The 26,820-nt window shown below is 36.2% G+C and overlaps 1 protein-coding gene across 8 annotated transcripts in view; it reads left to right on the forward strand.

Moving 5' to 3' along the window:
• SEPSECS (Sep (O-phosphoserine) tRNA:Sec (selenocysteine) tRNA synthase) overlaps window positions 1–26,820 on the forward strand; it is a 53,203-nt gene that overhangs the window by 15,350 nt on the left and 11,033 nt on the right. For 5 of the 8 annotated variants that reach the window (XR_002733843.3, XR_002733844.3, XR_002733845.3 and 2 more), the window contains exons 7-10: window positions 49–178; window positions 326–417; window positions 18,174–18,267; window positions 19,732–19,822. Coding sequence is in view for 5 of the 8 variants with exons in the window: in XM_023223034.2 (XP_023078802.1) it covers window positions 49–178; window positions 326–417; window positions 18,174–18,267; window positions 19,732–19,822 (407 nt within the window). In the remaining 3 variants the exon portion in view is untranslated. Of the gene's footprint in view, window positions 1–48; window positions 179–325; window positions 418–18,173; window positions 18,268–19,731; window positions 19,823–20,118; window positions 21,278–21,301; window positions 25,744–26,820 lie in introns of those variants that run through there. The other 3 variants (XM_023223033.1, XM_023223037.2, XM_023223036.1) reach the window with 3 other exon arrangements.

The raw sequence follows: 26,820 nt of genomic DNA on the forward strand, positions 1-26,820 counted from the left end.
GTTGTCTGTTTTCCTAGCAACTAATATGTAATACTATATTGATTCTAGGGAGCTCGAGTTGGTAGAATAGATGCTTTTGTTCAGAGCTTGGACAAAAATTTTATGGTTCCAGTAGGTGGCGCTATAATTGCTGGCTTTAATGATTCCTTCATTCAGGAAATCAGCAAGATGTATCCAGGTAAATAAATAAGTTGCTTTTCAGAAAAAGTAACTAACAAAAATCCATTTGTACATAGGCTACTGTAATAAATCTTAATTTCCACAGCTACCCCCCCCACCCCACCCCGCCCCATCTTCTTAATGTAACTTATCCTTCTTATTTCAGGAAGAGCTTCAGCTTCACCTTCTTTAGATGTGCTTATTACTTTATTGTCACTTGGATCAAATGGCTACAAAAAGCTACTAAAAGAAAGAAAGGTAAGCTTTCCCTTTAGTTATCAAATAACACTCTCCACTAGAACCGTGCTCCAAATCATTGATGTTTCTGCCTATTGGTTTCTTGCATTGGGAAGGAGACATCTAGTATGGTCTGACACTATTTCTTCAGATCTGTTATTCAGTTTCCTATTAGTTTTTGTCAGCCTGTCTATCCAGATATTACGAGGAATCTTGGTTAGGTGATTTTACTTTTATTTATTTACTTTTTAGAAACTCCTGCATTAGGGACTCTTATTCAGTAAAATTCAATTCATTTATCACTTAAAGGTAGAAGCTCTTAAAAGACAAATGGACAAGTCATCCTTTTAGTTTTTAGAAATGTGAAAATTGTTTAGGGGTGAGATGTCAGTCACAGGAGGAAGAACCAGGTCAGAAGTTAGCTCTATCTTTTTATACTAAAATAGTAAATTTATCTTTTGTCTTTTTTTTTTTTTTGAGAGGAGTCTTGGGCTGGAGTGCAATGGCACAATCTTGGCTCACTGCAATCTCCGCCTCCCGGGTTCAATCAATTCTCCTGCCTCAGCCTCCCGAGTATCTGGGATTACAGGCGCGTAATTTTTTGTATTTTTAGTAGAGACTAAAAATTGGCCAGGCTGGTCTCCAACTCCTGACCTCATGATCCACCCGCCTCAACCTCCCAGAGTGCTGGGATTACAGGCATGAGCCACCACTCCCGACCTATTTCTTGTCACTATTGAATGCTGAACTCATTGGTTATATTGGCTGTGAGAAGAAGTTACATTTATACTTGAAAACAGGACTTTATCTCCAACACAGCTAGCTTAATTCAGGACACCTCCAAAAGACAGAGATCGTATAGCTAGGGCAGGCAGGGTTTTATTCATCTTCTATCTGGGAGAGAGTGAATCCTCTGGTGCAGTTTTTAAATCTGATAACTTTCCAGCACTTAATAACAATTGTAGTCCCTTATATTTACAATAGTACTTTATATATTCTAAAGCATTTTCGTATGTATTATGTCATAGATCTTCTCATAGCCTTAGGATGAATACATAACAAGTTTAAAAATCTTGTGCTCTGTTTTACCCCGGTCCTCCTTCCCCTACTAATTCATTCCATGGGAAAGTAATTGTTTAATTGTGAGGACATTTCTTAAGATCTGTGTGATATAGGAAAAGATGCTCAATGTTATTAGTAATTAGGGAAATGCAAATTTAAAACCACAATGAAATACCACTACACACCTTTTAGAATGGCTAATGTACCGAAATATGCAATAAGATAATGACTTTCAAATGCATTATGCTATGTGAAAGAAGCCAGACTCAAAAGGCTACATATTGTACAGTTTCATTTATATGCCATCCTGGAAAAGGTAAAAAATATAAGGAAAGAAGAAAGATTAATGGTTGCTAAAGGCTAGGGATTGGGGAGGGAACTTTTTAGGGTGATGAAACGTTTTATGTCATGATAGTGGTAGTGGTTTCATGACTGTATACATTTGTCAAAATTCAAAGAAGTGGGCACTAAAAAAACAGACACCCTGAATTTTACTATATGTGAATGAATTATATTTCAGGAAGTCTGACAATGAATTTTTATACAATAAGAATAAAACTCTGGTTTTATGAACTCCAAATTGTAATCATTCATGGTCGTAGATTGTTGTAGCCAAGAGAAGACTGTGGCAAATCTTTCAAGGAACCAGATCCATATGTCAGATGACAACTCTCTATAGATGAGGAAACCCTGTCATCTGCTTATATGAGAGTTTAGTTGTTTCAGATGCCAGTGGTTCTTAGCTCTCCTATAACTAGTCATTTCGTCCTGGAAAAGTTTTAAAGATTTTATTTCCCCATTTCATTTGTGAAAGACACAATTGACATCTCAGGCCACTTTTAGTTTTAAAAGACTCTGGAATATTTCTTAAAAGAGTTACTTTCTGGACTTTGGACATAGTAATCATGAGAACTGGCCTGTAATTTAGTAATCCAGTATAAGGCATATTGGTAATATAAATTAGACATTTTGTAAATTTGAGTTTCTCTTTTTAACACAATGGTCTCTTCAGTTTCATGTTACCTCATACCCATTTTTACCCTTATCAAGCTGTCTTGGGTTTCTTCCCTGCATCTGAATAAGCCCATTTTAAATACTGGAGTCTAAAGTATGGAAATGCAAAGGTAAAGTTGAATGTGGGATAAGATTCATTGAGTAAATATTTAACTTACTATGTGTTTATTGACCACATGTAATGTGTCAGGCATATAGATATAGATAGATATAGCAGTCAATACAGTAGATAAAGATACTTGCTCTTGGGTGACACACATTGCCTATGGGGGAAACCAGCAATAAACAGGCAACATAACACAGAAATTACAAAGTTTGCTTGAAGGTGATAAATGCTATAGTAAAAAGCAAGATTAAGGAGAATTTAGGATGATGAGGTGGTGGTGGGAACTGATTTTTAAATATAGTGGTTAGGGCAGGGCTCGTTGAGAAGGTGACTGTATTTTTTTTTTTTTTTTTTGAAGACAGAGTCTCTCCACCAGACTAGAGTACAGTGGCGTGATCTTGGCTCACTGCAACCTCTGCCTCCTGTGTTCAAGAGATCCTCCCACCTCAGACTCCTGAGTAGCTGGGATTATAGGCATGTGCCACCATGCCCGGCTAGTTTTTGTATTTTTAGTAGAGACAGGGTTTTGCCATGTTGGCCAGGCTGGTCTTGAACTCCTGACCTCACGTGATCCACCTGCCTTGGCCTCCTAGAGTGCTGGGATTACAGGCGTGAGCCTTTGTGCCTAGCCCAATACCCTGACATTTCAGTGAACTTGAAGTTTGAGGGGAGTATACACATATGATGGTGAAGTGCGTTTCAGGCAGAAAGCCAGTATCAGGACTCTAGGCCAGATGTGGACCTTGTGTATTTGAGAAGCAGCAAGGAGGCCATTGTGGCTGCAGCAAAAAGAGCAAGGAGGAGAACTGTGGGAGTTGAGGTCAGGGTGGTAATGAGGGTGGGGCTGATCATGTGGGGCCTTTTAGGCCACTGTAAGGTCTGTGCCTCATACTCTGACTGAAATAGGGAACCACTGGAGGTTTGAATTGAGTAGAATGATCTGATATGCTTTGAATGCTCACATTGATTGCTGTTTTGATAATAGATTGGGGGGCAAAGGCAGAAGCTGGATGGATACCTGTTAGGAGCCTTTTATAGTGGTTAAGAAGTGATATTGGCTGAGAGCTAGATGGTGGCAATGGAGGTAGTAAGAAATGGTTAGAGTCTAGGTTTGTGTTGAAGATTGAACGAGTAGGAGTTCCTGATGGATGGTAGAGAAAAGTAGAGAATAACTCTGAGATTTTTGACCTGAGCAATTGGAAGAATGGAACAGCCATTAGCTATGATGGGGAAGCTATAGGTTTTGGGGGAAGACTAGGAGTTCAGTTTTGGACAAAATTGAATTTGAATTGACCTTAAGATAGAGTTGCAAAGTAGAGAGTAGGATATACAAGTCTAGGATTGAGAGAGAACTGGGCTGGAAATAAAAATCTGGGAGTTAATTGGGCAGGAGACTAGATGAGATTGCAATAGAGTAAGTCTAAACAGAAAAGAGGTATAAGGACTGAGCTCTGGGCACTCCAGCATTAAGAGGTCTGAGAAAAGCAGCCAGCAAAGGAGACTTAGAAGAAACATTCAGTTAGGAGGAAGACCAAGAATGGTGTCCTAAGTTACCCCTTGGTATCACTCAGATACCAAAATCTGTAGATGCTCAAGTCCCATATATAAAATGACATAGTATTTTCATATAAATTATGCACATCCTCCTGTATTCCTTAAATCAACTCTAGATTGCTTGTAATACTGAATACAATGTAAATGTTATATAAGTAGTTTTTATACTGTATTGTTTGGGAAATAATGACAAGAGAAAAACTGCATATTCAGCACAGATGTCATTTTTTTTTTTTCAAATATTTTCAAACTGTATTGAGGAGGAGGGAGCGATTAGCATAGCTAATGGCACTGATAGGTCAAGTAGGGTAAGCATTAAGATTTGACCATTGGTTAGAAAGGTTTCATGTAAAATTCATTCTTAACATACTCTTTCCATGTGAGGTTTGTGTTTATACAAATACCATATACGTCCTTATACATTTATATACATATGAAATAATTACACGTAATACTGAGCACTTACTATGTGGAAGGCACTCTTCTAAGTACATTTTTATGTATACATTTAATCCTCAAAATATTCTTACGAGATATTGTTATCCTCATTTTCGTAGGAAATCGAAATTTGTATGAGGTGAATTGTGGAATATGGACTGAAATCTAGGCAATTGGGTCTCCTGTTCTCTGTCTTAACTTCTAAATTCTACTTGCCATTTTAAATATAGATGATAATCTAGCCTGGTGGCTATGGTGCTGTTTATATGTCTGTAAATCTCAAGATATGGGTCTACTGATATCTAAAGGAGACAAAAACAGTGAATAAATCTAGCTACTCTGGCCAAAAAAGCTCAGTTATATTTTAGAGAGGATAATATGTTGTTTGCTTGTGCAGAATCGCTGTCATTGGAGAACTGCTCCTCCCTGACTCCAGGTGGTCCTGTTGAGTCTGTCAATTACAGTGTCCCTGCCTCCTCTTTCATAGGTTGGGCAGATGATCTGGCTAGCCTGGTTCACAGGCATGTGGAGATAGTATCCTTCCAGTAGATTTGATTGATCCTTTCGAGACAGGACCTCTTGCTTTGCAGATAGTAAGCTGTAAGGATATAATCTTACAATTGTCAGCTGCCATATTTCTAGCCATGCCAAGAGAGACTTCTCAACACTAGGGACTATAAGAAGGAAAACAGAATTAAGTCATTTGAGACTCTATCCAGCCATGCCTGCTTGTGGACTGGGCTGTGAGATGAAGCAGTAAATTCCATTCTCTGTTGTAAACTTTCTAATGCTGATACTTTTGATTCCTTTTATACCTTAAGCCCTTATATCATTAAGTCCTTCACAGTGTTTCCAACATTCATTTCTTTCCATTTCCACTGCTACCCTTCCCTAATTTAAGTCCTTAACACATCACACTTGATGGTTATAATAATTTACTCACACTTCACCTGTTCCCCCACCTTGGTCTACTCTAATTTGTCACATTGTAGAACAGTGCCAAGTTAATATTCTAAAGACACAACTTTCGGAGGCCGAGGTGGGCAGATCACAAGGTCAAAAGATCAAGACCATCCTGGCCAACATGGTGAAACCCTGTCTTTACTAAAAATACAAAAATTAGCTGGGTGTGGTGGCATACATCTGTAGTCCCAGCTACTCAGAAGGCTGAGGCATGAGAATCACTTGAACCTGGGAGGCGGAGGTTGCACTGAGCCGAGATGGTGCCACTGCACTCCAGCCTGACAACAGAGGGAGACTCTCTCTCAAAAAAAAAAAAAGACACAACTTTTCAAGTTCTTTTGCTTTGGTTCTGGTTGCCTACAAGGCAAAGTTCAAACTCCTTAGCCTACCATAATCTGATCCTTTATAATCTGATTCCTTTTTTAAAAACAGTATTGGCCCCTGCTTGTTCGTTTATTCATTCAAACAATGATTTATGTGTCGGCCCTAAAGCTAAATCCACAAACAAGATTGACTTAGTCTTTACCTCCATGGAAATTATAGTTTTGGGAGGAAGTCTAGATATTACATAGTTACAAATCTGATGAGAATTATGACAGGAAAGCAGAGTGTGTGAGAGCATCTGTTACCAAACCCAGCTGGGACACCTACTCCAGCTCTGGAAGGATCAGGTAAAATCTCCCTGGAGAAAAGACAGTGCATTTATTCATTGACATTCGTGGTGCGGTCCTAAGGTAGTACTGATGGCTAGTACAACTATAGAACTATGAAAGGGTGTTTTAAACTGAGTCTAGAAAGCCAAGTACTGTGCAGTTATTTGAGAGTTTATGTTTTGAGTCACTTTATAAAATTAGCTTTCCTTTAGGATAGATTCAGATTCATTAGGTCAGAAGGAGGGCTTAGACAACTGTATTTTTAACAAAATTTTCCTAATGAATTTTGGTGCAGATTCATGTTTGATACCCTTTGTTTTGGGGCACGTAGGTCACTTGTATATATAACAGAAACTTGGAGAGGAAACATACAGTGTCATAGCATTTTAACACACATAGGTGGATAATATTTTATGGCATTTGAGATGGAATGCATAAATATCCCAAATATCAAAACTTGGAAATAGAACATTAGTTATCTGTATTTATTTCTGATCTTTTGTAGTCTTTTTTACTTAGATTTTTGTTTCTTTTTTCTTAGCTGCTTTTTGTTTTATGTTGAACACTCCTCAGATTTGTCTAAAATTATACATTTATTTATTTATTTATTTTATTTTTAAGTAGAGATAGGGTCTTGCCATGTTGCCTAGGTTGGTCTCGAACTCCTGGACTGAAGCCATTCTCCTGCCTTGGCCTCCCAAAGTGTTGGGATTACAGGCCTAAGTTTATTTTTAAACCAAATAAATGGAATATATTATAACTCTAACAATAAGGCCATTATACAAACTTATAAGTCGTTTTAAAAGTATACTCTATTATATAGATAGTAACTTTTAAGATTTAAAAAAAAATTTATTTTAGGTTCTGGGGTACATGTACAGGACGTGCAGGTTTGTTACATAGGTAAACGTGTGCCATGGTGGTTTGCCGCACCTGTCAACCCATCACGTAAGTATTAAGCCCAGCACGCATTAGCTATTTTTTCTAATGCTCTCCCTCTCCCTGCACCCGTCTGACGGGCCCCAGTGTGTAGTGTTCCACTCCCAGTGTTCGTGTGTTCTCATTGTTCAGCTCCCACTTAGGGTGAGACCATGCAGAATTTGGTTTTCTGTTCCTGCTTTAGTTTTCTAAGGATAGTCGTCCAGCTGCATCCATGTCCCTGCAAAGGACATGATGTCATCTCTTTTTAAGGCTGCATAGTATTCCGTGGTGTAGATATGCCACATTTTCTTTATCCAGTCTATCATTGATGAGCATTTGGGTTGATTCCATGTCTTTGCGATTGTGAATAGTGCTACATTGAACATATGTGTGCATGTATCTTTATAATAGAATAATTTATATTCTTTTGGATATATATCCAGTAATGGGATTGCTGGATTGAATGGCATTTCTGGTTCTAGATCTTTGAGGAATCCCAACGCTGTTTTCCACAATGGTTGAACTAATTTACATTTCCACCAACAGTGTAAAAGTGTTCCTATTTCTCTGCAACCTTGCCAGCATCTGTTGTTTCTTGACTTTTTAATAATCACCATTCTGATTGGCATGAGATGGTATCTCATTGTGGTTTTGATTTGCATTTCTCTCATGATCAGTGATGTTGAGCTTTTTTTCATATGTTTGTTGGTTGTATGGATGTCTTCTTTTGAGGAGTGTCTGTTCACGTCCTTTGCCCAGTTTTTAATGGGGTCGTTCGATTTTTTTTCTTGTAAATTTGTTTAAGTTCATTGTAAACTCTGGATATTAGACCTTTGTCAGATGGATAAGTTGCAAAACTTTTTTCCCATTCTGTGGGTTGTCAGTTCACTCTGATGATAGTTTCTTTTGCTGTGCAGTAGCTCTTTAGTTTAATTAAATCACATTTGTCAATGTTTGCTTTTGTTGCAATTGCTTTTGATATTTTCGTCTTGAAATTTTTGCCTGTGCCAATGTCCTATATGGTATTGTCTAGATTTTCTTCTACGGTTTTTATAATTTGGGGGTTTACATTTAAGTCTTTAATCCATCTTGAGTTAATTTTTGTATAAAGTGAAAGGAAGGGTTTCAGTTTCAAGTTTCTGCATATGACCAGCCAGTTTTCCCAGCACCGTTTATTAAATAGGGAATCCTTTCCCCATTGCTTGTTTTTGTCAGGTTTGCCAAAGATCAGATGGTTTTAGATGCGTGATCTTATTTCTGAGTTATCTATTCTGTTTCATTGGCCTATGTGTCTGTTTTTGTACCAGTACCATGCTGTTTTGGTTACTGTAGCCTTGTAGTATAGTTTGAAGTTGGGTAGCATGATATATCCAGCTTTGTTATTTTTGCTTAGGATTGTCTTGGCTATTTGGACTCTTTTGGTTCCATATGAATTTTTAAATAATTTTTTTCTAATTCTGTGAAGAATGTCAGTGGTAGTTTGATGGAAATAACATTGACTCTATAAATACTTTGGACAGTGTGGCCATTTTCATGATAATGGTTCTTCCTATCCATAGTATGGAATGTTTTTACATTTGTTTGTGTCCTCTCTAATTTCCTTGAGCAGTGGTTTGTAGTTTCCCTTGAAGAGTTCCTTCACTTGCCTAGTTAGCTGTATTCCTAGGTATTTTAATTTCTTTGCAGTAATTGTGAATGGGAGTTCATTCATGATTTGGCTCTCTCTTTGTTTGTTGTATAGAAATGCTTGTGATTTTTGCACATTGATTTTGTATCCTGAGACTTTGCTGAAGTTGCTTATCAGCTTACGAAACTTTTGGGCCGAGACCATGGGGTTTTCTAGATATAGTATCATGTCATCTGCCAACAGAGACAGGTTGACTTCCTCTCTTCCTATTTGAATACCCTTTATTTCTTTCTCTTGCCTGATTGCCCTGACCAGAAATTCCAATGCTATGTTGAATAGGAGTGGTGAGAGGGCATCCTTGTCTTGAGCTGATTTTCAAGGGGAATGCTTGCAGCTTTTGCCCGTTCAGTATGATATTGGCTGTGGGTTTGTCATAAATGGTTGTTATTATTTTGAGATATGTTCCTTCAATACCTAATTTATTGGGGGTTTTTAACATGAAGGGATATTGAATTTTATCAAAGGTATTTTCTGCATCTATTGAGATAATCATGTGGTTTTTGTCTTTAGTTCTGTTTATTGGATGAATTACATTTATTGATTTGCATATGTTGAACCAGCCTTGCATCCTGGGGATGAAGCCTACTGAGTTGTGGTGGATAAGCTTTTTGATATGCTGCTGGATGTGCTCCCGGTTTGCCAGGAATTTATTGAGGATTTTTGCATTGATGTTCATCAGGGATACTGGCCTGAAGTTTTTTTTTTTTTTTTTTTTTTTTTTTTTTTTTAATTTCTGCCAGGTTTTGATACCAGGATGATGCTGGCCTCATAAAATGAGTTAAGAAGGAGTCCCTCCTTTTCAATTGTTTGGAATAGTTTCAGAAGAAATGGTACCAGCTTCTCTTTGTACCTCTGGTGGAATTCAGCTGTAAATCCATCTGGCCCTGGGCTTTTTTTGGTTGGTAGGCTATTAATTACCGCCTCAATTTCAGAACTTGTTGGTCTATTCAGGGACTTAGCTTCTTCCTGGTCAGTCTTGGGAGGATGTATATATGCAGGAATTTATCCATTTCTTCTTCATTTTCTAGTTTATTTTCATAGCGGTGTTCTCTGATGGTTGTTTGTATTTCTGTGGGTCAGTGGTGATACCCCATTTATAATTTTTTATGGTGTCTATTTGATTCTTCTCTCTTTTCTTATTAGTCTAGCTAACAATCTACCTATTTTTTTATTATTATTTTTTTTAAAAACCAGCTCCTAGATTTGTTGAATTTTTTTTTTTTTAAATGGTTTTTCGTGTCTGTCTCCTTCAGTTCCACTGTGATCTTGGTTGTTTCTTGTCTTCTGCTAGCTTTGGGATTTGTTTCCTCTTGGTTCTCTACTTCTTTTAGTTGATGTTAGAATGTCAGTTTGGGGTCTTTCTGGCTTTTTGATGTGAGCATTTAGTGCTATAAATTTCCCTCTTAACACTGCTTTAGCTGTATCCCAGAGATTCCAGTATGTTACCTCTTTGTTCTCATTAGTTTCAAAGAACTTCTTTATTTCTGCCTTAATTTCGTTATTTACCCAGGAGTCATTCAAGGCAGGTTGTTCAGTTTCAGTTGCGTGGTTTTGAGTGAGTTTCTTAACATTGAGTTATAATTTAGTTGTGCTGTGGTCTGAGAGACTGTTATGATTTCAGTTTTTTTGTATTTGTATAAGGTTGAAACTTTCAAGATTTCTATATGCTGTCATTATAATTCCAAATAAGCATGTTATTTAGTATTTCTTTTGTTCTTGAATTTGAAACCGTAAATAATAATATGTAATATTTACTACAATAAACTAATATGTCTTGAGTAATTTTGTAGTTAAACTTATTTAATTAGCAAATTAAACTAAGAGTTTGAGTGTATTCTTCTAAAAAATTACTATTATGTGTCTGAAATGAAACTTGGTCCTTAATTATGAGTACTTTGGTAGACTAATGCTCCCCTTAGAATTTGCCATCCATCCCTCTATTCTTAGCATCCCTTACTCGATATATAGTAGATGCTCATCATATGTTTGTTGAATGTATGAACACAGGGTATTTAAGAACACTTGGATCAAATGTTGTGTAATCTCATATTTTATATAGAATAAGTATCTTTCTGGAAAATTAATTTTACACGCACATGCACACACACACACACACACACACACATTTTTAAAGATATGGGGTCTTCCTATGCTGCCCAGGCTAGACTTGAACTCCTGAGCTCAAGCAGTCCTCCCACCTCAGCCTCCCAAGTAGCTAAGACTATAGGTATGTACCTCTGTCCAGTTGCAAGTAATATTTTGATATCAATTTCCATTGTGAATTGTATGTTCTTTTTTTTTTTTTTTTGAGATGGGGTCTCATTCTGTCACCCAGGCTGGAGTGTATTGGTATGATCATGGCTCACTGCAACCTTGTGTCACCTGGGTTCAGATGATCCTCCCACCTCAGCCTCCTGAGTAACTGGTTTCCACAGGTGCACACCACCTTGCCCATCTAAATGTTTTTTGTTTGTTTTTACTTTTTGTAGAGACAGGATTTTGCCATGTTGCCCAGTTTAGTCTCGAACTCCTGAGCTCAAGCAATCCTCTTGCCTCAGCCTCCCAGAGTGCTGGGATACAGGCGTAAGCTACTGCACCCAGCCTTTTTTTTTTTTTTTTTAAGGGAATAATCTACTGTATATTTCTATGTTCTTTTTTTTTTTTTTTTGAGGCGGAGTCTTGCTCTGTCGCCCAGACTGGAGTGCAGTGGCCGGAACTCAGCTCACTGCAAGCTCCGCCTCCCGGGTTCTCGCCATTCTCCTGCCTCAGCCTCCCGAGTAGCTGGGACTACAGGCGCCCGCCACCTCGCCCGGCTAGTTTTTTTGTATTTTTAGTAGAGACGGGGTTTCACCGTGTTAGCCAGGATGGTCTCGATCTCCTGACCTCGTGATCCGCCCGTCTCGGCCTCCCAAAGTGCTGGGATTACAGGCGTGAGCCACCACGCCCGGCCTATTTCTATGTTCTTACAGAAACATTTATCTAAATATTCAACTATATGGATATAGTCGAAAACTTGTGAAAAGGAGTGGTGATTACCTGTTGTATGTAACAGGCATTGTACTTCCTGCTTAGCAGAAGAAGCACTTTTCTAACCTTAAGATTTTGGAATTGTTGATTTTAGAGATTTTGTCATCTTTTTGGAATTTCTGTTATGTCTTTATTGTTCTGTCTTGTGACATTTAGGTTTTTGACTTTAAGAGTTTTGACAACTTGTATATGATTGATTCCAAAGGCCCATGCATGTGTACATTTTGCTTAGCGTGAGTGAAAATCCACCTCCTTTGAGGATGACCTGCAGGAATTGTAGCTCAGCTAGTGAATGAATCCAGCAGGCAGCTCAGTTTCATTGGGATTTTGTTCTTTATTATCACTGGGTAAACACTTTATGGGAGAAATTTTATGTTGGAATAGTATTCATGAATTGGATTCCTTCATCTCAGATGTCAGGAGGTAACTCTCTTTATGTAACATTCAGAACTTTGTTCTTTTCCTTTTATCTAGATATATAGAGTAGAGTAGAATAAACAGGAACAGGACAAGAACAGGATTACAGCTACAGTGTATTATCATGTGTCTGTAGGAGTCCTGCTAGCTAACTTTAGTTTTTTTTTTATCCTGAAAACTCTTTTAGGCTAGGGGAAAAATAGGTGGGTGGGGAGCTAACATTTTTATAAATGTCTCTGCTGTATGCCAGGAACTGTGCTTGATTCATTGTATTTATTATTTCCTGTAATACCCAGAGCAAGTGTATGAGGTAGGAATTATCCCCATTTTGCAGATAAAATTATTGAGGCCCAGAGGAGTTAAGTACTCGCCCAAGTACCACATGTAAGTACCAGAATTGCCATTGAAACCTAGGTCTGTGTGATGCTAAAGTCTCTGCGCTTTCCGTCCTACTACTGTCTTCTCGCTACTTCCAGTCACTCATCCATTGTTGAGGGAGTGATCACTTGCTCTGTGCCAGGCATTTGAGCCATAAAGATGGTGATCTTGTGACCCTCCCACTCTATCTAGTGGAGGTATGTAAAATCCCAAAGGCTCTCTAATGTACTAATTGGTTTTATTTAAAATTCTGTGTATATAATTTATAAGAGAGAATATCTCTAGGAGTAATTTTCAAAGTATTAAGATGCCTATTTGAGAACTCTGTCATTGTAAGTTAAAGTTTGCTTTTTTAATAACTTCATTCAGTAGGCAGGTTCTTCTGTTGAAAAATGTGGATGTCCTCCATAAACCATAATTGCATATATGTAGCATAAATATTGTTTTTTTATTGGATTTGTTGCAGAAATAAGGGCCTCTTTTGTTTAAATGGACTTGGTTTTGAACTGTGAAAATTTAATCATGATAATTTATTGGTTCAACTCTGGAGAAGCTGAGGCAAAGCTATTTTGCTCCAGCCAGAGCTATTTATATACCATCACTGAGAGCTCCTTTTTATATTATTGGTGTTATTGTGTACTAAAAAAAGGAATGTTAGTAGAAAACTTAGGATTTTTTTCATTCTATGCCCTTATTCACCACAATGATATTTTTAGAGGTTATTTCATCTAGCTTTATCTCTTCAGAAAAGGCTTTATCTTTTTCACAGTAGTGGCAGACAAGAACTCAGCTTGAAGCCATTCCTTCTTAAGTTTTCTTTTTTGAAGGGTGAAAGGATCAGAGAGTGGAGCTCTGTGTGTGAATTGAGCCTCTTTGCCCTTATCCCCTTCCTGATCAACACATTTGCTTCACTGAGGGGAGAAATAACCATGAATTTAACCCCTTTTTAAAAAAGGGGTTAAAACGTAGGGCTGTATCTTTTAGTTTGTCTATGCAGAAAGAAAGTCTATGGTCTTAGAAATTTATCCTCACTTCTGTTTTGCTTCTAGAGAAGATCATTATTCCATTTAGCTTTCCTTTTAGAAGAGTGCTTTGCTGAACAGGGAAGGCAGGTAATCATTTATTATTGCAAATATCTGCTAAATTGGATAAGTGGAAGAAGAATAACAGCACTATGGCTGCTCGGTGGCTAGAATTTGTGAGCTAAAAACTGGGGGACAAACTAAGTTTTAAAAGAACATTATACACTTCAGTGTCCTTATAGCAGAGCTAAGTTTGGAAACACTACTAGATCTGCAGCCCTGAAAGTGGAGTGGTTCAATCTCTGCAGAAGCATCTGATTTCAGGCCTACATATGGGGCCTTAACAATTTGAATGCAAATGGATGTAGCCTCTGAAACAAGATTTGCCAAGTGTGCCTGGATCATTTTAGCTGACCACAGTCATAGACAGCAGCATGTCATATTTAGTACTGTTTTCCTCCAATATGGACATCTGTCTGCTTCAGTATTTACCTACTGTCAGTCATCCATCCATCCATCCATTCATGGTATCTTTGAAATAGTAGACTAGTGGGTATGTTTCTTTTGGTTTGTTACCTGCCTTGTGAAACATATTGTAATAACGTGAGGTTCCATCTTTATTTTATCCTTTAACTTGAAACAGTATGTTTCCAAAGACATGATTACATAAGACCATTTCACTTAAAGTTTAGTGAATTATGCACATCTTTGGATTCTGGGAGAGACAGGCTAAATGTCGGATTTCATGACTGCAAATCAATTTGCAAAAGGCCATATGAAAGATAACGCTTAATATCATTCAGCTTCTCTTCCATTAACATCTTGATCTATGGTGTAAAGTTTTGTATTTTTATTCTAGAAATATAGCTGACATTAGCATTCAGGTATATAGTTCAGTTTATCTCTAGTGAAAAGTCTCTTAAAATTAGGTTAAATACAGTACAGAGAACATGGAAAATCAATAATATTTCATTTCTTTTAAGTAAGATCTTTCTATATACATTTGCTTGGGTTGCTTATAAATTTCTTTCTTTACAGAAGTATTTTATAATAAATGTCAGTTATAGATTTAAGTGTAGCAAAAAATAGTACAGGTTCTGTAGTAGCTTTAATATATCAGGTAAAAAACTGCTTAGCTAAGTATAAGTGTAGAATAGTGGTATAGTCTCCTAAATGATATTTTTAAAATGTAGTAATATTAATAGGAGAGCATTTAGGAGCTTAACATGTGGAATATTATAGAATTTAGCATATTGTGCTTTAAGATATTTAAAACATATTTGCTTATTGGTTTACTTATAACCCTTTACACAGAGTAAACATATTATAAATATTTGTTGATGGATGTGAACTTGCTTCAAATTTTTTTATATCTAATTACTCCCATACTAGTGATATAAGATTTAATTACTTTAGTGTTATCTTCGTAGTCTAAAAATAGTATCCTAATATTACCTACGGTTCAAATGGAATTCTAGTGGCATTAGCAAGTGATTGATAGAACTGGTAAAAACTAATTTGTTAAAGTACTAGAAGTTGAACATTGGGCAAATTCACTTTTTAATAGCCATGTATGCATCAGTAAGTTTAAAAGCAACCCCTCTAGGGGTGTTGCTTAGGAAACATTTTCTCTTTTTTCAGAAATAGCTAACCTGAGTACAAATTAAGTACTCATCAGGTTCAGCTTATTCACAGATGTGACCACATTGGTATTTAATGTGACTGCCAAAGTAGATAGAATAATATTTTAAATTGTCTTCACCACTGAAATATGTAAACTGGAGAAAATTTTGCTTCATGAATATATGCTTGAGGATAAATGAAGGATGGATGTGGGTTATGTTGTTGTTAGGTGGTTTGTAGGGGGTAGGGCTCTGTAAAAGGCATTTCCTGCCTATGAGATTTGTTTGTGCCTATGGGAGTTTGATGAATTTCAGAGTAAATTGGAAAGACGGAGGCCATTTAAGACTTTGGTGAATAATGTAAGTGAAGAAAAATCAGCATTTAATATCTAAATGAAAATATGTGACTGCTTTAAAAAAATAACATTTAAATTAGTAACCTAATTACTTTATAGGAGACGAAAATGTATGGATGAAACCCAGGAATTCTCCTCTTTATTAACCCTGGTGTGTTACTAAAAAATTATGAATTGTTCTAATTGCTGGAAAAACTGTTGATTTGTTCCATTTGATTATCTTATTGTTTCACAGTATTCCCAGTATGGGAATATTGGGTTAAGAAGGAGGGACCAGGGCCGGATGTAATCCCAGCACTTTGGGAGGCTAAGGCAGGTGGATCACCTGAGGTCAGGAGTTCGAGACCAGCCTGACCAACATGGTGAAGCTGGCGCAGTCTTGGCTCACTGCAACCTCTGCCTCCCGGGCTCAAGTGAATCTCATGCCTCAGCCTCCTGAGTAGCTAGGTTTACAGGCTGACACCACTATGCCTGGCTAATTTTGTATTTTCAGTAGATAAGGCGTTTCACCATGTTGGCCAGGCTGGTCTCGAACTCCTGACCTCAAGTGATCCACCGGCCTCAGCCTCCCAAAAATGCTGGGATTACAGGCGTGAGCCACCACACTCAGCCCAAGGTATTTTTTTATGTCTAAGGAAAGATGCTTTTTTGTTTGTTTCTGGAAATGATAATGCCATTTGTCTCCTTAAATATCTCTCTATACTTTAACTAACAAAAGAGAAAGGCTTATCTCATGTAACAGTAACATTTATTAATAGCTTCATTAAGTATGGCCACTGTAGATGTTAACTTTTTGAATATAAAAGGAATGAATTTATTTTAGTGATCTAAGATTTTTGTAATTCCAACATTCTGAGAATTAATCTTACAAAGTATCCTAAAATTTAAAAATGATTATTCAAAAATTTTAGGTGAGAATATAAAATATATGTACTGGATTGACAGAAGTGAAACTGTGGTCTTAAGTAGTCTCATTAATAATTCATAAACCTGGTAGGAGTTTTCCTCTTAATCTTTGCCTAACAAAAGATGGAGTTAATCATCTGTGTGCTTCAGACATGAAAAAATTCCTCTGGGACTCAGTGTGGGATCAGAGTATCTTGGCCTTTGAGGTTGGAGAAGTGTCATTTCTTGCTGTCTCTGCTTGGGTACTCTGTTAGCCCCTGCCTGTTTGGTGTATCCTTAGAGTTTATATGTTTTGTCTGTGATTACAGGAGCTCAGTGCAAATGGGTTTGTTTAGCTGCAGATGTAGTTGGGGAGATACTGATTTCAACACTTTTTAAAGGTCTTGTGAGGAGAAGAAAGTAAAATTTTAGGTCAAATAGTTGCCAACTTAATATTTACTTGTAACTGTTAAACTGCCACTTATATACATGTGACATTTGATACTTGTGAAATATATTTTTATTATATTTTCTACTATTGAATATATTTTATTTTTCAGAGTGGGACAATTTTTAGTTTTAGTTGCCTTTTTTTTTGTTTTTGTTTTTGTTTTGTTACCCAGGCTGGTGTCGACCTCCTGGGCTCAAGCTTGGACTATGGGAGTTGCTGTATTCTTTTATTTGAAGTAAGGGAATTGTTCACTTTAATGTTGTGTGATTTAAAGGAAATACATTTATAAACTACCTTTTCCTAAATAACTTGTATACTAAAGTCTGGCACATTTTTCTTGGTGTTGGGGCAACGGTGGTGAAGAAGACAAAGTCCTTGTGGTCAAGGAGTTTTTCCTCTGTAATACATAGTAATAGGCAATACTCATTTAAGCAAATACATGAGATAATTTCAGATTGTGGCAAGTATAGTGAAGGAACCAAAATGGGTAATATGTGGAAGGAGATTGGGATTGGGAAGGAGACTGGCAGAGTTGGAAAGCTGCTTTAATAGGGAAATTAACAAAGGAGGGTGTCTTTAGCATTTGACAAGAGGGACCACTTGGGGAATGATCTAGGAAATTCAGGGAAAGCAAGCACAAAGGTTTGAACACTAGAATGATTGGAAAGGAGGCTAATGTGACCGGTGTGTAGTGACTAGGGGAAATGATAGTCACTAGGTTGAGTATATTGGCTGGGTCACATTATGTGGGGCCTTAGAAATGAAGCGTGTGGTTACTGGAGGAAGTCATCAGGGGAGAGGCATGAACTGGTATGCTTTTGAAAGACCTCTGTAGTCTCTGAGTATAGAACAGATTATAGAAGGGTGGAGAACAGGCAGAAAAATTATTTAGGATCTATTGCTGTGTCCAGGGAAGAGGTTGATAGCTACGAGTTCCAGAGTGGTAGATCTGGAAGTTCTGAGAAGAAGATGGATTTGTGATAGATACGTACTAGTGAAGAGAGAAAATGTGCTGGTTCTTTGCCTTTACTAAAATCCTGTGGCTTCTGATAGTTGTGGCAGCTTTGAATTTCACTGTATTGTGGCAAAGGAGAGAATTGGTGTTAAGGCACATGGATGAGTTCATTTACAGTGTAGACTTCATACTAATGAGATTTTTGTCTTATTAAATCTGGCAGTAGATATTTGATTTGTTTTAAATGTGACATTTTATTGTTGCAGGAAATGTTTTCATATTTGTCCAACCAAATAAAGAAGTTGTCAGAAGCCTACAATGAAAGACTGTTGCATACACCTCACAATCCCATATCTTTAGGTAATTTCTTTTTTCCTAAAGAAAAACAAATACTTATGATCTATCTCTAGGAGGAAGCTGATACTTCTAGAAAGAGAGAAAACTCTTTCTAGTTATAATGATATTTCTAAATTCATCACAGTATTTTAATTTGTAAATTGAAAAAGTTTAGTTAGGCTTTTGAAATACTTTAATACATTTCTAAGATAAAGCCTATACACTGAGAGGATCAGAGTCAATATTAAGTATTATAATGAAAATGCAGAAAATAATACTTAAAGTCCTGTTTCTAACCAGAACTCTATTTATAAATAATTAAAGCTTTCTCCAGGTCGGGTGTGGTGGCCCATGCCTATAATCTTAGCACTTTGGGAGGCTGAGGCGGGAGATCACTTAAGCTCAGGAGCTCAAAACCAGCCTGGGCAACATAGTGAGACCTTGTCTCTATTATTTAAACTAAACAAACAAAACTTTCTGCAGTTAACAAAACCCTAACATATCAGAAATTAAATCTTATGTTGTTTTTAATGTCATTATTGCTTGTTTTCTTTAGCCTGTGGATGTTAAAGAAATTTGTATTTATGGTATTTTCATTTGTGTATATAAGGACTATGTTTTTGTCGTGTAATATAGGGGTTACTAAAAACAATGTGAATATTGACTTTTATGAACTTAATTATCTTTTAAGCTTCATAATTACCCCCTTTTAAATTGTGAATATATGTAATATAATGTTTCATATTTCACATATATCTGAAGAAAGGAAAGTAAATCATTTGTAGCCAAAGCCTTTTTTAGGAATGGGCTTCTGTGGAATACCGTTTGAACACCAATATATAATAAAAACCACCCCAATTAGTCCTTTGCTAATTTATGATCTATGTAGATGTTATAGAAGGTGATATTGTGTAGCTTGAATTCCGAATCTTCCATGTCATAGCCTCTGAACTCCTTTTCCCTCACATGCAAAATTGTTTAATGATTGGTTGAGATTGTTTGTGAAGCATCTAGTATGGTGAGTCCTTAGTAAATGGTAGCTACGAGTAGTGCTATGTATGCAATCCAGTTTACCCACACAGCCTCAGAATGATCAATTCCATTTCTGTATGCAGAAGTTGATCTTACTTAGTTTTGTATACGTACTGAAATATATCCCACATCCTCACTTTACAAGTTTTTAAAACTTGGTTGAATTTGAATAAATAGCCATACTGATCATGTTATTGTTCCATCTCTTTAGTTGGAAAAATTTACTGTCCTGAAGGATGATATGGAAATTCTGTTTCATATTCTGAGATGTTAATTTACATTAAAATATTTTTGTCTGATATATAAAGAAATGCCTATGATTTATTAAGTACGTTAAAGTGAAATTGTGCCACTTGACAATGAATCAAAAGTAGTGTATTCATCATTATTATTATTATTTGAATGATTTTTATGCCAGTAAACCAAGGCTTATTAGGGTACTTTTTTCTTTTTCAGCTGTGACACTGAAAACACTAGATGAACACCATGACGAAGCTGTCACTCAGCTCGGCTCGATGCTTTTTACCAGACAGGTTTCTGGAGCCAGGTAAGTATGTTTAAAATAGATGTGGGTTTATTTGGCTTTTCAAAGTTAACTCCAATTAAAATACCTTTCCTCAACAATAGTCCCCCAAGTATATGCTGAACTATACCTGCGAATTCATCATGGAGTAAAGAATGATGAGGTAGAGACTCTGTAAGGCTACTGTATGCCCACCTGTTGATTGCTTATGCCTGAAATAGTCACAAAAAGACATGAATCTTGTTTGTTTTCATAGATGTACAGAAACAAAGTTTTGTTACCTCTCTATATAGATTTTTTGTCTTTATTTCCTTTGTTAGATGATCTTCGGCGAGTCACATTATGGTATTAGAAATAAGCCATCTTCATCACTAAATTGAAGTGAAAGTGTTGTTAAGGAAAAGCCTTCTTCGAAGAACTAAACTAAAAAAAAAAAAGAGTATGCAATCCTTGTCTATGTAACTGCCTCAGAAAATTGTACTTTTTCCTCTTCTGTATATATGGCCTGAAAAATGAATCTCATTTTTCATTTTAGATTTGATGAGGTCAGAGAAAAATGACTTGAAAATATCTTGCTGTAAATACTTTACATACTTCTGTTAAAGAATTTGTAGCTACCGGAGGATAGAGATTTTATATCACAGTACAACTTTTTAAAAGTAAAATCTTAGATTAATTTACTTTTTACCCTGATGAACTCTTATCTATATACAATATAGTTTTGACACTTCTAAAATGGATTTCTTGACATTGCTTTTAGTATTACCACTATTTGTCTTTATGTTTAAGTTGAGCCTCATTGGCTTCTTTTAAAAATAGCTAAATGATTAGAGTATTAGAAATCTGCTTATATCTAACATGCCAGTGAAATCAAGCTTTAAAAATGCGGATGCCTTTGCTAAATATTACTGTTTGCTGACCACCACCCCCCTATAAACAGTTACATAACTTCTTCTGTGTCTTTGCTTTAAAACTATCCATTGCATAGCACTGATCAGATAGTTAGACTTTTAGTTTGTTGATTATTTAAGGTAACACATGACAATTACAGTGGTTTGACTTGCAAATTTCAATATTTCAGTAAAGGGTGTATATATGAAGTCATATTCCAGATTTGACACAAAACCAAATCATTTTCTTTTTACCTCTTTAAAGAAGATGTAGAGGTGTTTAAGATTCCTAGAGCTTCAGGTAAAGAGAAAAATATACTGGCAAAAATAAAATAAAAAGAGATTCCTAGAGCTTATAGGTCTTTAATAGAAGATAAGTAAACGATAATCAGATAAGTAAACGATAGGCAGGACTTTTCTATGTAAAAAAGCAGTGTATTATAGAATTTCATTTTAAAGTTGATACAGTCTATTTTTGTAGGCCATGATTTATGGCTGTTTTAAACTTCTTAATAAGTGGATGTAAGACTTTGTAACGCATATCTTTTGTTTATGGGTGACACTGTGTTACCATTACCAGACATATTAAATTGGTAAATCTTTCTTCTTTCAGGGTTGTGCCTCTTGGGTCTGTGCAAACTGTGAGTGGCTATACTTTCAGAGGCTTTATGTCACATACAAATAATTACCCTTGTGCTTACCTAAATGCTGCATCAGCCATCGGAATGAAGATGCAGGATGTAGACCTGTTCATAAAGAGACTTGACAAGTGTTTAAAGGCAGTAAGAAAAGAACAAAGTAAAGAGAGTGATGACAATTATGACAAAACTGAAGATGTGGATATTGAAGAAATGGCTTTAAAACCAGATAATGTACTTCTTGACACATACCAGGATGCTTCTTCATGACATGCGAAGGGTTTCTTCTTGATCTTTGCAAATATACATGCAAAGGTGTATTTGAAAGAAATGATAAAGGCTGTAGTACAAGCAGGCAGTTTAAAGATAAGACTTGAGATTTTTGAATTGAGAATTTCATGGAGAATATTCAGTCAAGGAGTAGACTGTGATCTGAACTAGCCATTGATGACTGTTAAGTTTCCCATTCTTAGACTGCATCAATCCTTGTGATCCTTAACAGGTTATAATATACAACTAGCATTTTTCTAATTGTTAGAATATCTGCCAATTTTAAGCATCATGACTCAGATAATTTTTACTAGTGTAACGACAGTAAAATTACCTTCAATTCTCTTTGAAATGTAGAGTGCTTCCTCCTAACCATTCTTTACCTTTTCTGATCACACAGAATTGAGAAAGATTTCTTATGCCACTAGTTACTAGTTGTTTGTTGAGATGTGTAAGTCACAGTGTGCCTGTAAAATGGACATTCCCCAGGGAAGCAGAGTCACGGTATAAACTTCCATTTTGACCCAAAAGCAATGGCTCTCAACTGGGGTTGATTCGCTTATCTAAACAGCATCTGCAGACATTTTTGGTTGTCACAACTGGTGGGATGCTGTTAATATCTAGAGGATAGAGGCCAGGGTGCTGCTCAACATCCTACAATGCACGGGACAACTCTCCACAACAAAGAATTATCCAGCCCAAAATGTCATTAGTGCTGAGACTGAGAAATACACCTCTAAAGTAGATAAACTCCTTGAGTAAAGAGGTTACCATAGCAACTTTCAGTAGTACTTCAAAGAAGATAGTTTTATAAATGCCATCAAATTATACTATATGGAGAATCTTAAGTGATAACCAGGGTCACAGGTTCCAAACATGTCATTATAAATTGTTTTATATGGCACTGGTGCATTTTTCTTTTTGGGTAAGGGAAAACACTATTCCACTTATTGTTTTTGCTTTAAGCAGCCTGCGTATATTGGTTAGTTTGTTCAGATGTTTTGCACAGACATCATCAAAATTAGCTAACATGAGTATTTTTGAACATATGTTTGCTAGGAAGGTAAAAATCACATAGTATAATAAACAAGTGTGTTCCCCCCTCCTTGCCCATGTGCTCATTTTTCTGAGTCTGAAATTCCAGACTTACTGGCTTTAACAATAATTTTGTTGTTAATTTAAGAAATAGACTGATATGTCATAGCCTGAAGATTTACTGAAGCTTCTAAACATGCCACCATGCCAAAGCTATGTTTCTCAAAACCAGCTCTGTGGCTCCTGTTCCTGAAAGATGCTCATGGGGAGAAAATGTTTACAGACAAATAATTTTGGGAGCCGCCTTTGCAAACCTGCCTGTTGGCATATAGAAGGCTCTAAGAATTCTTTCACTAAATAACCAGTTTTAATATATCCTTATCCAAAGAGAAACTCAATTTTTTAAAGTGAAATATTTGTTAACAGCCTGTTGAACATACTTTTAAAAACACTGTGGTAGAGCATGCTGTGTTGCCTTCCGCGCTGCATTTTTCTTATTGATCTGGCATTGTAACCTATGTATGAGAAAGGGATCCTCTGGTATTCTGGCGACATTGTACATTGTTCCGGACTGTAAACATGAACTCAGACACCACTTCCTTTAATGTGTGAGGTAGACTCCTGTGGTCACTGGCTTGGCCACCTTGGAAGTCAGTGACTATTTTGAGATGAAGGATTTAACTATGAATATCATAAAGGTTATTTTAAAATGTATTTATTTTATCTTTGGGGTTCAAACATTTAAAAAAATTTACATAGCTATAGTAACTCATTTTAAGGGAATAAATGCTGGATTAAAAAGTGTACATTTTTAATGAGAATTTAGGACTAAATTGCAGGACCAGTAAAGCTGAAGAGTTGCAACCTCTAGATTCAAAAAAAGGGATGAAATGTCGCAAATGTAAATGCTGGCAGCGCAGCTTGCTGTACATGTAAGCCAAAATTGTTTCATAGAACAAGTGATCTATGTTGTTGTGATCATCACTTAGCTTAAGAAAGGCCGGAGCTGGGAGAGTAGCAAATGTTTTCTCATCTGCAGTGTATCAGCAGTTCTTGGGCTTCAGCTGCTGAATAGATAATAATTCTAATTGAAGATAAATTACATGAACTCACATGTGAATGATAGATATGTTACAACATTTCATTCCTGATGCAGAAAATCAGCTGTGGTTTTTATTATTAACCCTTTCTTTCTCAATGGTTTTGGAATTCTAGCTCTATTCCTCCTGGCTTAAAATTTGACTCTGAGGGCATAAAATTCACAAGTTTTTGAAGAGTTCTGTCTATTCAGGCTTTCCTTTGTCCCCATCCTAGTGTCATTTTCACTCACTCCCATTTCCACACATAAGTATTAAAAAGGATGTGTTTATTATAATTTGCTAGTACTGATTGGTAAGCCTCATAATTGGCCTTTGTTGTCTTTGTTCTGTGACAAAGGCAGTGGATGATACATTACCAATCATTGCTGAAGATAACCTCTTCTATCTTTGCGGCCCAACAACCCTTATTAAAACTATCAGGTAAAATATTGGAGTTAAGTTTGTAAAGTCACTGGACTGTGGCAGCCTGCCTAGAAAAGAAAATTGTGTAACAGAATATTCTTTTGGTCACTACACAATGTGTTACTTATACGTGGCAGGGAAAGGAATTTTAAATCAAACTCGCAGTTTGGTTCGTAGGTCCTCTGCTGATGAATTCTCGCTCTGTCAGGGAATGGTATGTGACGCCAGCCTCAGGAACCTGGTGTTCAACTGTAAATCTTTCTATTTAGCTTTTTGTATTCGTTGAGTGAAGTTATAGAATATGAATTATTGAATACAGTTCTGTTCAGTCAGTAGGCACTTGATATACAGAATGGTAAATTTAAATATGAATTAAATTTTTCTCATATTATGATCAGCACTTCACTGTGGTTCTGTGTCTTTCACCACCTCATAATAAGAACTGTCATTGAGGACTGGGCTACAGAATGTGCTTGTGTTTTTAGACTACATCTATGGCTTCCATAGATTTTAGTAAAATTTAAACAGAGATAATTTGTGTTTACTGCTGATGTTACTTTAATGTTGAATTAGTAGTTCATCCTGAGAGTTATATTTCACAGAGGAAAATAACCAACAGCTGAAAACAACAACAATAAAACTCTTGTGAGTCTGAGTCATACTCGGAGAAAGTTTTTGGAATACATACGCAGTTGGTGCATGTAAGAGTTGGGTTTCCTTTTCCCACTTTCTGAGATGTACTAACTTCTGCCAAACCCTTAAATGATTTTGTTATGTTTTACATTTTTGAGGCCAACCTTATTGTGTAACTGAAAAAAAGTCCAGTTTTGGATACACAGAAATTTGGTCATTTTAGAAGTCTCATAACCTGAATAATTTGATAATAATTGAATATGCTATTAACAGCTTTTTAAGAAAAGGTTCTATTAGTTTTTTCCTTGTCTGTCATACTATGTTGGTTAATGTCTCTTATGGCCAATCTTAGGAGACAGACCTAACACTCACTGCATCCTTTTGTGCCTTACTTTTTACTTTTCCTTTTGCCCTTTTGGTATGTGCACATGTAAGATGGTAAGTTTAAGGCTAATGAATATATGTTTGTAATTTCCTACTCACTACTCTGCAGTTAAAGCTAAGGCCTTAGGCAGAATCTAGAAATGTTTATATTGTTTTGTTTTTTATCAAGTGGTGTCAACTTGAGAAATACAAAGAAAAGCTATGCTTAACTGTATAATTGTGGGGGATTTTAGCCATGAGAATATGAAGCTGATGTCAGCCTGCTAACCTGTTTTACCAAAAGGAAAAGATGTTTCCAAAAATGTTATCGGTGTAGACTGTTTAAAGATAAACATAAATTATATAATTTGTTACATGAAATAAATTTTTAATAAGTCACTGACAGTACATTATTTTACCTAATCATTACGATAGATAAAATCTGAAAGTACAAACAACTGACACTAAATTACTTGCCCATTTTTGATTCAGTCATCAGTATCAGCTTGTCTAGAAATCAGCAAGAAAAGTCATACCTTAATTAGAAGCATGAGTCATGGCTGGGGGTTAAATTAAAAAAAAAAAAAAAAGAGAGACGATATTCCAGCAACCATTTTGCAAAGGATCTATTGACTGTAGAAAGTACTTGGAAGCATTTAATCTTTTCTAAAAGAAATACTGTCCTTTATTTGAAAGTAGATTAATATCACTTTCTCCTTTAGATTTCACATCTAAATTGTGCTATTTGAATTTTGCAGGTAGTGGCCTTTGATTTGGAATTTGATCTCTGCACTAGCACTTATTAACCATGTGAGGTCACATATTCAGCCTCTTTGAGTCTCAGTCTCATCAAATATAAAATAGGTACAACCTTATAGGAGTGAAGATTAAATGAGATAACATATGGCAACGTGATTAACTCAGTATCTATGCATAAAGTACTTACTGTTAATTACTGCTATTATGCTCCACCAAAAGCTATACTGTCCTAAGTTGTACTATATTTAAATTTAAATGTATTCATTATTGTGTAGTTTATTCAGTAGAACTTTTTTTGAAGGGAATCATCTATGAATTTTGTCCATTTCCCAGTGGAAGTTAAGTTAAAAGTATTCAGTTGATTTTAGATGACCGTTATTTTTTATTTTCAGGGTTTTTCTATTTTGGCTTTTATAGATTTCCTTTTGTTTTGCATTTTTGAGAATTTTTTTAAACCCGTATTTAAAGTGCATTGACTAATTACCTGAAATTTCAGATCACAACCCAGGAAAGATATACAGAAGAAGTTCACATCAGAATCCCTTCCATATTGATTATATTATCTGATGAAAATGTATGATATAATAGGCAGATCTACAGGCATGGCAAATGTTCAGTATATATAGCCCTATTCTTACATGACTTTATAGTAGAATGGCTGATCATGGCTCCCAAATGGATATCTTTAGCAGACTTCTTTCCTGAACCCCGCACTTGTATGCAACTGCCTAGTCAACATCTTTTGCTTGTCTGATGGACACTCAACCTCCACACGCCACAGGTTATTCCTTGATCTTCTCCCCTAAAAATCTGTTCACCCACAGCCTTCCTCACCTCAGATCACACTTCTCTTCAGTTGATTAGGCCAGAAACCTTGGAGTTATCCTCCACTTTTCTCTCTCACATCCTACGCCAAATCCATCAAGAGATCG

Source organism: Piliocolobus tephrosceles, chromosome 3, assembly GCF_002776525.5.
Source record: "Piliocolobus tephrosceles isolate RC106 chromosome 3, ASM277652v3, whole genome shotgun sequence".
Classification (NCBI taxonomy): Eukaryota; Metazoa; Chordata; class Mammalia; order Primates; family Cercopithecidae; genus Piliocolobus; species Piliocolobus tephrosceles.